This window comes from Alligator sinensis, unplaced genomic scaffold (genome assembly GCF_000455745.1).
Source record: "Alligator sinensis unplaced genomic scaffold, ASM45574v1 scaffold550_1, whole genome shotgun sequence".
Classification (NCBI taxonomy): domain Eukaryota; kingdom Metazoa; phylum Chordata; order Crocodylia; family Alligatoridae; genus Alligator; species Alligator sinensis.
Window position 1 is genome coordinate 2,944,363 of NW_005841980.1, and position 10,121 is coordinate 2,954,483.

Sequence of the window (10,121 nt, forward strand, 5' to 3'; positions counted from 1 at the left end):
ACAGGCTCCGAGTCTGGTGACATGCCAGCGAGGCCAGGCTGGAGCATCCCTCAGGAGGCTGGGGTCTCCAGACAAGCTGGAGGGGGACACCTCAGTGTAAAGCCTATTTCTGGGTTTGGTGTACACATGGAGGCACGTGCTTGGGAATGCCCACCCCAGCGCACATCCATCCCTGAGTTAGGAGCCCCAGGGGGACACAGCTGAGGAAGAGCATGGCTGACAGTTGTGGCTGGGCTGGAAGAAGGGGAAAGGGCCTCATGCTGTAACTGGAGGTCACGGTTACACAATGCTGGTGTGGGAAAGCCAATGGCCGGCACTTACTGACAGTGCTGAGGAAGCTGGTGGGGATGGCGTGGGAGACATGCTTGAGCCCTGTGCTGGGTCTCACGCAGGTCGGCAGGAGCCCAAGGAAGAAGGAAAAGTCCTTGCACGCTGCAGAGGAGGTGGGACAGGATGATCTACTGCCCTGCCGTGCCCCTTAGCCCCTCATCTCATGCCCAGGTGGGCTCCGGTGCTACCATTACCCAGGTAGGGAAACCACTCAGCACTGCTGCTTCGTTGCACCCATGCAGTGAGCGAGCCATCACTTGGACTCTTCATATCACGCTTGGCTGGATGACAGGAGCAATGTCGCCCCATCACAAGAGACGGGCTCGATGCATGAGTCACTGGGCGATTGCTCTGCGGCCGGCTGATGAATCATAAACAACCTGGCCTGGAGTCTACGGGTCTGTGAAATAACATCCAAGCAAGGGACACCGACTCCTTTGACCACACACCTCTCAGCGACAGCCACGTGGTGTCCCTTGAACCCCTTTCACATGCCTCCTTTAAGAAGTACATGGGAACAAGGTGCTCTGGCCAAGCCAAGCCAAAGCTGCAGATGTCAAGACTGGCAGCCAGTCAGAAGAGTCTGCCAAGCAAACCACAGCCCCTAGCGAGGTGGGCACAGAGGGCAAGGATGGACAAGAAACTAGTATGTGAGCAAAACATCACCCCCCCTTACTACCTTCCTCTTAGACAGAGGTTCCCAACCATTGGGACCGGGACGAACACCCTGCTTAGACCCCATCTATCTGGCTGGGCGAGCAGCTTCCACCACCGGCAGTCATGTGCAGGGTTAAAGTCAGGCAGCGGGGCAGCCCCGGGAGGGAGGCAGCCGGCTCCGTGCGCCCCATCCCACTCCCATGCAAGTCGGTAGTATAAAAAAAGGTTGGGAACTGCTGTCCTAGGACTCATTCCTGTATATAAGGGAGAGGAAAAACCTTGTACTGCAGAGAGCTGGAAAATGTGGCTTACGGAGGATTCTGGGATATGTGTTCCCCAATTGGGAAAGGAGAGAAGTGGTTCCTCTTTCCATGGCAAGAAAAAAAAAATAACAATGGCAAAAAAGAAAAAAAACAACCCTCAAAAGGAACAACGCATCAAATGTTTCCACATTCCCCAAGCCTTCATCTCGGCCCTGCGGCAGCCTGCCCACAGGTCAGCAATGCCTCCGCGGGGAGAACATTGCCAGGACAGCTGTCTCTGCACAAAAAACCAGCAAAGCGCTCTTCGCATGGACTAGATTTACAACAGCAAAGCAGCCCCGTGAGCATTGCAACCCTCGGGAGAAGGCAGCTGTGAAAGAAAAAGCACAGTCCAACTAGTCTACCTGCGTGCACACGAGGGCCACCGCCAGAATAGGGTCAAATCTACCTATTGTCACTTGGGTAGACTTGACCTTTTTTCAGGACATTGGTGACAGGGTCCAGTCAACAAAAGCCTTGGAGATATGGGACAGGAACCTCACCATGAAAGGCCTTAAGACGCTCTCTAAAAGTCCCCCCCTCACTCCTCTCCTCCCCCTGGAAAGATTCAATACCACGTGGATTTAGCATTCGCAGTGCTGTCCCCTTGCCCTTCCAGGGAACGTGCCCGGGGCTGGACTGGCATTTTGGTCCAGATCCCCTCTCTCTCTCATCTCCCCCTCTCCCACCCTACAGCTATCACGGTGTCCCTCTTCTCTGCAGCTTGGAAGCACATCCTTCCTCAGGTTTCATGGCTCCTGTCTGGCTGCAGCAAGGAACATTTTTGCTCTCCCTGGGAGAAATCAGGACTGGGTCTATTGAATGCCATGAACTTAAATGAATAAAAGAGTGGGGTTAGGTAACCAGGAGCAGGGGGAGATGTTACCATATCCTAGCGTGTGCTTAGGTCCCTTTAAGATGGGCTAATGATGGGGTAGAAAAGCAGAAGTGGAGTAGCCAGAGGAAAGGGGCCAGGGGCCGCCAAGCCCCTGGAAGCACAGCTAGCCCTTCGCAATGTGTTTCCGGTCCCCTCGAAGGCCTGGCGTCAGGCAGTAAGAGCGCTCCTTCCCCAGGCCTGGGACACTGATTCATGTCTCACTTCCCCTCACCCTAAATTTAGGCCATGACTAAAAAACTCGCTGACACAGGTTTCTCTGCGAGCAGAGGGCTGGAGCTGGGTCCAGGTTCCCCTTTGTTCTGGAGAAGGAAACACCAGTTCCCCAGAAAAGCTGATGGGCAAAGAGGATGCCTAGAGTTCAGCCCCAAAGCTTGGCCCAGTGCAAAAAGGCTATGTAGCAAGTTGGGGATGGCAAAAATCGGAAGCTGGGAGAAGGAAAACGTGCTGGATGCAGAAACCGCCAGAAGAGAACAGCCGCTGACGGACTGACAGCAAAGTCCCCGAGCAGTCGGGATTCATAGTGTCATAGATGTAGGGTCAGAAAGGACCTAAGTAGATCTTCAAGTCCAACCCCCTGCCCTAGGCATAAGTGCATACTGGGCTCATATGACCCCAGCTAGGTAACTATCCAGCCTCCTCTTAAAGACCCCCAGGGTAGGAGCCAGCACCACTTCTCTTGGAAGCTGGTTCCAGGTCCTAGCCGCCCTGACTGTGAAGTAGCGCCTTCTGATGTCCAGCTTGAACCTACTCTCAAACAGTTTATGGCTATTATTCCTTGTTAATCTGGGAGGCTCTCGGGGGAACAGGGTCTCTCCCATTCCCCGCTGGCCCCCCGCTAAGTTTATACATGACCACCAGATCCCCTCTCAGCCCTCTCTTGTGGAGGCTGAACAGGTTCAGGTACCATCGCCTCTCCTCGTAGGGCCTGCCCTGCTGCCCCCTGACCATGCGGGTGGCCTCCTCTGGACCCTCTCCATGCTGTCCACATCCCCCCTGAAGTGCGGCACCCAGAACTGGACGCAGTACTCCAACTGCGGCCTGACCAGTGCCACGTAGAGGGGGAGGATCACCTCCTGGGACCTGCTCGAGATGCGTCTGTGGATGCACAACAAGGTGCGGTTGGCCTTCCTGACCACGTCCCCACACTGTCGGCCCATGTTCATCTTAGAATCGATAATGACTCCAAAATCTCTTTCTGCCTCTGCGCTGACGAGAAGGGAGTTCCCCAGCCTGTAGGCATGCTGTTGGTTCTTCCTCCCCAGGTGCAGCACCTTGCACTTGTCAGTGTTGAAACCCGTCCTGTTCTCATCTGCCCACTCCTGTAACCTGTCCAGGTCCAGCTGTATACTGTCCCTCCCTTCTAGCGTGCCCACCTCACCCCAAATCTTGGTGTCAGCGGATTTGAACAAAGTGCTTTTCACCCCTCGTCCAAGTCACTGATGAAGATGTTGAACAGCATGGGCCCGAGGACCGAGCCCTGGGGGCCCCCACTGCCCACATCCCTCCAGGTCCAATATGACCCGTCCCCCCCCACTCTCTGGGTGCAGCCCCTCAGCCAATTTGTGACCCATCTGACCGTGTAGGCATCAATGTCACAGTCACCTAGCTTTTTAATGAGAAAAAAATGTGGGAGACAGCGTCGAAGGCCTTCCTGAAGTGCAGAAAGACTACATCCACCGCAACACCTGCATCCAACGATTTTGTGACCTGATCATAGAAGGCCACCAGGTTGGTCTGACAGGACCTGCCCCTACTCAACCCATGCTGCCCCTAAGCATCACCCCCTGCACTGGTCCTTCCCAGATGTGCTCCTGGATAATTTTCTCAAAGAGCTTCCCCAGGATCAAAGTAAGACTAATGGGCCAGTAGTTGTCTGGGTCCTCCCTCCTCCCTTTTTTGAAAATGGGGACCACATTGGCCTTCTTCCAGTCATCTGGCACCTGGCCAGAGCACCATGAGCACTTATAAAGCCATGCCAGGGGCCCCCACAATGACCCCTGCCAATTCCCTCAGCACCCTGGGGTCGAGAGCATCTGGACCTGCTGATTTGAACATGTCCAGCCCCTCCAGAAGTTCCCTAACTTGGTCCTACCTGACCCTGGGCCTGACAGAGTCTCTCCTGAGTCCATCTTGAAGCTCGGTGGGGGATTCCCAGTCCCTACACAAAAAAATGGAGGCAAAGAAATTGTTAAAAAGGTCTGCCTTTTCCTCTGGTGCAACGACCAGATTGCAAAGCATATCCTGCAGGGGCCCCACATTACCCGGTGCCTTCTTCATACTCCCTATGTTCATTAATTAAATCTGGATGATTAGACTTCGCCACCTGAGTGTTTGAGGGCTCTGACATTAATTTCTTCTCTGGACCCAACTCTTTCCATCAGAAAAGCTGGAAAGCCATGCCCCTTGGTGAGTGCCAGCAAGGGAAAGGGTCTTTACTGTATACGTACGAGGAGCAAACTAGTCTGACATGAGATGTTTCCTTGAGCCCTTGCTAAAAAGCTGTGCTCTGCCATGGGAATTCCTACCTGGGTTGCTCATCCACCCTCTCCTTCTTTGCTTGCAGGTTTGGCATCTCCAACCATTGAACCCAATGTCCCCACTGTGACAGTGAACAATGGAGACCCGGTGAACTTCCTTTGCTATGGAGACTCCAGTGTAGAATGGATCACCAAAGAGAAAACCAAAGTTGTGCACACCATGAGCACTAACAGCACACTTACTATCGCTAGTGCTACCTACAAGGACACGGGCACCTACCAGTGTGCCTACACCAACAGCAGCGACCGTGGGAGAGCCTCTGTGCATCTCTTTGTGAGAGGTAGCTATACCACATCCTGCTCTGTTGATGATATAGGATGGTTTTCAGTTATGCCAATAAAACCCCTCATGGAGGCAGTGTGCTCAGTGGGTGGTACAGGAGTAGAAAACAGGATGCCTGGGTCATTTATTCCAGTTGCTTCACATCCCTGGGCCTCTCTGTTCCCACCTATAAAATGTAGCTAATGGTGCAACATCTCCCACCACCCCCCCCTTTTTTTTTTAAGCACTTTAAGGTATAAGGATGAAAAGTCCCTACAAGAACTAGGTAGGATTATTCACTATTCAAATAGCTTTTCCTCAGGTTAAACCAAGTCCTAAGCAACATAAGCTAACCCAAAAGGCCCAGAATAGGTGCGTCTGCCAGGTCCATACCAGGCACAACTCTATTCCCTTTAAGTTCCCACCCAAACTTTTAACAGAAGACCTGTCCCTGTGTAGCCAACCCATAACTTGCACCTGAAGCTTTACATCTGCGAGAGCTCTGCGGTACATATGGAAAGCCAGGTTGCACTCAGAGCCACGGGCTCCTACACCCAGCCCACGCCGGGCCTACAAAATGGTCCGATAGCACGTTTTTGCCTCTGCCTTTCAGGGGGACCTTGCAATCGGGCATCTCCAGCTCCTCATTAGCCAGTCAGATTGACTCTTCCAGCTTTTTTTGTCACTTATTAAAGGGCTAATTGCCACTCTCACAACCCCATCTAAACTTTTTAAATGTCATGGCCTCGATCTGCCTTGGCAATTGTCTTAATAAGCTGTGGGGCTATCAGTGGGGTCAGGACTGCCTGACACCAGCTAAAAGCTAGGCAGCCATGCAGGGAAGATAGATGGGAGCTGGACCTATCACCCGGCTCTGCTCAACTTCAGTCTGGTCTGTCTTATCCCCTCAACAGATCCTACGAACGTGTGGTACGTTAGCACCTACAGAGTCCAAGTAAAGGAAGGCAGTGACGCCCAGCTCCCCTGTCTGATCACCAACCCAGCCTATGGATCCAACATTACCCTGCTAATGGACAGCCATTCCATCTTACCAGGGACGGAGTTTTCTTTCAGTGCTCAGGATGGAGTAACGATATACAGAGTCCAGCAGGCTCAGAAAGGTTACTACAGATGCCAGGTCCTGATCAACGGAGAAGCAAAGAAGTCAGCAAGGATCAGACTGCTTGTTTCTGAAGGTGAAGGGTTAGGTTTCTGGCTGCTCTTCCAGCCGCTCCATGAGAAGTGGTAGCACTGGTGGGGGGAATTCTCCCAAGGAAGGAAGGACCAGAGAGGTTAAGGATGGGAAAGACCAACGGGGTCCCTGAGACAGGAATTTTCAAGTTATGTGCCCAGTTCCCACTAAAGTTGGTCACCTACCCCAGAGGTGCCTTTAAAATCGCCCTAAGTCTACCTCCCTGCCAAGGCATGGTTGTCCCATAGGGTTGTCCCCTGGGTAGACTTAAAGTGTCCCTTTGAAAACTCTTCCACAGCCTGATGGAAAACTTTCCTTAGTGGCCTGCGTAGCACTGGGAGGGCCACATACAACATCACCGTGAAGAACAGGTTCAGTCAGCAGGATTCCACTAGCACTGACCATAACTTTGGACCCTGCCCTCCTGCCTCCTTGGTGCTCTGGTACTTGTAGACAGGGGTGTAGGTTGTAGCCGCATTGGTCTAAAGACATAGGTAGACAAGGTTCTTTGGGTGAATCTGATCTCTTTTATTAGACCAACTTAAATAGTTAGAGAACAATTTTTAAGCAAGGTTTTGGGTACTTGTAGATGCATTTGAGACACTGCTCTTCATTCTGGGAGCCCGCATGCCCCAAGGTCTTTGCACTATGCCTCTTAAATGGGGACCCATCCAAGACAGGCCTCCCCTTCCCTTTGAACCTGCTGAGCTGCCTGGCAGGGACAGTGATGGGGGTGTAGAAATGGCAGCAGCAGATGCAATGGTGACTCCAGAGGGAGAGGAATGATCAGGGTTGGTGAGGAGAGCTGACGGTAGGAAGAAGTCAGCAAGCCCTTGGAAATTCCCCCAGGAAGCAAAGACCTTAGCACCCTTGTACAACTCACCTGGACATGCATTTGCCTTTGCTCAGCAGTGGAGGCACCCGTCTCAGTCACCATGGACACTAAAGACCACGTGCGAATCCAGGGTGAGCCTTTCTGGGTCACCTGCCAAGTAAAGGCTCCTTCCCACAAGTACGACATCGCGTGGAGGCATCCGACTGAAAAAGTAAGTCATAGTAGCGCTCCCGGCTCTACGGCAGGGTGCATCCCTGGAGAAGCGAGGGAAAAGGTGGCACTGGGGACACTTAACTCAGGCACGCACCAGATGGACGGAGGAGACTGCAGCAAAGGACAGAAGCCCAGGCTGAGACTAGGCATTGCTCACCAGCCGTGGAGATTTTGAGCACAGCCGCCCATTCTTTCCCTTCTCCTCTTTGGTGCAGCGACGGTTCGCCCAGAGTCAAACATAGGTCTTTATCTTGGCGTCTCGCGGCACTGAAGAATAAATTGCATGTTGTTTATTGGGGTTCACTGAGCATGAACCTTGACATCTTCTGAGGGAAACTGAACTGGCTTCTCCCAGACGGCTTTCCCCCAAGAAATGTCAATGCTAGAGCTTACAAGCCAACAAACGTGCTCAACACACCCATGCAAGCTCCCTAGAGAAAGGGAAGAGGGGGGAAGACTTTTCTTTATAGCCGCTAGAGCATTGGTGCTCAACATTTGGCCCTACAGTCCAGATGAGGGGCACAGAGCTGGTCCACGGGCCAAATCAGACCCCACAACCCAGGATCAGGCCCCAGAGGTCTGGGGACCGCAAGTCACCTCACCCACTGGGGGTCTCATGGGTTGAGTACCTCTGCTCTAGGGCACTGGCATAAAGCACTTAATGCAGTGCCAGGTCCTCCACATCCCAGCTACATCAGGGATTTCTTCACATCACTACCTTATCATGCCAAAGTGCTGCCTAAGGGCATGTCTGGAAGGGCGCCATAAAATCCCACATTGGACTGACATCCCAATGACAGCTGACCAGCTTAAATTAAGAGATCGCATTGATATACTAAATATTACTCTGGTTTCAGATGAAGCAACATACATATGACTTAGAGGCAGGGCTGGCACTAATGGAAATAAAGATGCATGCCTGTCCATATTGTACAGTACCAGTACTGAACACCTAAATTTAAAATACCTGTTTGCTCATGTGCACTTAAGCTACACAGAGCAAAGCAGAGCGATGCGGGGGAAACAAGATGACAGGTCCAGTCATTAAGTCTTGGCTTTTCCCTTCCCAAACCGATTGCTCTAATGGACCTTTCCTTTGATTGCAGGCCGCAATCACCAAAACCACTGACTATGTGAAGAAGGATTACATCATTAACGTTACCCTGACCATCGCTGCAGTGACAATAGGAGATAGTGGAAGATACACCTGCATGGCTAACAATTCAGGTGGATCCAGGAGTTTGTCGACCATGCTCAAAGTCATAGGTGAGCAATTTCTAAAGGGGTTAAAAACAATGTGCCTGTTTCGTGATCACACAGACGTGATCCTTGCTGGCATCTACTGCATCATATTCCAGTGTTGTTTTGCCATCAGAGGCACTGGGATCAGCTCTGCCCAATGAGGGGCTGATTTCAGTCCCAGTAGTCTGCAGGGATGAGGTGAACTAAAGCTTACATGTCTCAAGGGATGATGGACAGGTGCCACTGTCTTTTCCCTGGCTTTAAAACCATATAAATCCATTGGCCACCCATCAGGGAAGGGTACCCTGCTACTGCCTGATGCCAGGTTTGACTAAAATAGATCGTGCCAGCGACAGAGATCAGTAAATGTTCTTTCTTCCCCCCAAATCTGCTCTGGAGTAAGTGCAGCGGACTCCTTTGAGGGCGCTGGAGTCATGCACCGCTCTCCTGGATGGGGATGGCCACCCCCGCTGACCGTCTTTGCTCTTTTGGTCCCACAGAGAGAGGCTATGTGCATCTGTCTCCTGTGCAAAACACCACCCAGAACATAGCGCTGGGAGGGAGCTTGCAACTGCAGGTCCAGATTGAGGCTTACCCTCCCCTTCACGACTGGGGCTGGAGGCATCACAACCCTTCGGAGGACGTTGAGAACTCCCAGCTTGAAAACCAGATGGTGACTGGTAACAACCGGTACGGTGTCCCCTCTCTCCTGGGCATATACCCAACACTGCCAGAGGAACCCTTCCCCTTCCAGACTGGCATCCCTACAGCAGACTATTTCTATGGGCCACCGGCGGGTAGAGCAAAGGGAGGGGAAATGTTCGGTCTGGCGTCCACCAGCCACAAAACACCTGAGTGAGCGAGGAAGGAAAAGACACAGGTAATTAAGGAAAGTGTCCCCACCTGAGCCAACCTGGCAGCCTAATTTTTGAGAGGCGTCACAGCATGAGCCCCCGTCACTCTCATGGGTGGCTGCCACCAGAGCTAAAATGTATGGTCTTTGGGACAAAGAGCACAGGGCGGCTCATTGGGTACCAGCAGGTCAGATGGTGCCACCTCTTCATCACACTTGTGTTTGGTGTAGCAGGGGCCTGGGAGCTTCAAGACTGTATAACAGATGCTGCTTTATTGAGGGTCTGGCACCACAGATGCACACAATCCACTGGCCCTAGAAATCCCCTCACTCCTCCATCACGGGTTTAGCTGACCCTGGGGCCAGTGGCATGACTGCCCTCAGCACCTCCTGCTGCTTGAATTTTGCACCCCCTGGCTTCTGGAGCTTCACACCCTGGTCAGAGGATGATTGCACCAGCTGGAGGAGGATCTGAGGCCAGACAGACATGGCCCAGGCACTAGGAGATGGTCAATAGGTGGGGGGAAAAAGGGTAGCTGGGACTGTACACTTATCACTTCCTCGAGTCAAGCTGAGCCACAACAGGATGCTCGGAGATACGTCCTACTAGCTGGAAGGAGCTGGCAATTCCTCTTTCATTTCTCAGGCACCAGAAGTAACCCAGAGGAGGAACAGAAGTGCAAAGTTACCAAAAGGGTAGTCAGTCAGACTGTCGCTCAGGTCCAGGCTCTACAGGCTGGGCTTGGGGTTAGGGACATGGAGTGAACAGAACAGGCTTTGGGGGAGGGGGGAGCCACTGT

The 10,121-nt window shown here is 52.5% G+C and overlaps 1 protein-coding gene across 4 annotated transcripts in view; it reads left to right on the plus strand.

Moving 5' to 3' along the window:
• The window catches only part of CSF1R (colony stimulating factor 1 receptor), a 28,613-nt gene that overhangs the window by 2,585 nt on the left and 15,907 nt on the right, over positions 1 to 10,121 (plus strand). For 3 of the 4 annotated variants that reach the window (XM_025200997.1, XM_025200996.1, XM_014518758.2), the window contains exons 2-6: positions 4,751 to 5,005; positions 5,901 to 6,182; positions 7,088 to 7,224; positions 8,333 to 8,492; positions 8,969 to 9,158. In XM_025200997.1, the coding sequence (XP_025056782.1) occupies positions 4,751 to 5,005; positions 5,901 to 6,182; positions 7,088 to 7,224; positions 8,333 to 8,492; positions 8,969 to 9,158 (1,024 nt within the window). The remainder of the gene's footprint in view (positions 1 to 4,750; positions 5,006 to 5,900; positions 6,183 to 7,087; positions 7,225 to 8,332; positions 8,493 to 8,968; positions 9,159 to 10,121) is intronic. The other variant, XM_025200995.1, reaches the window with a different exon arrangement.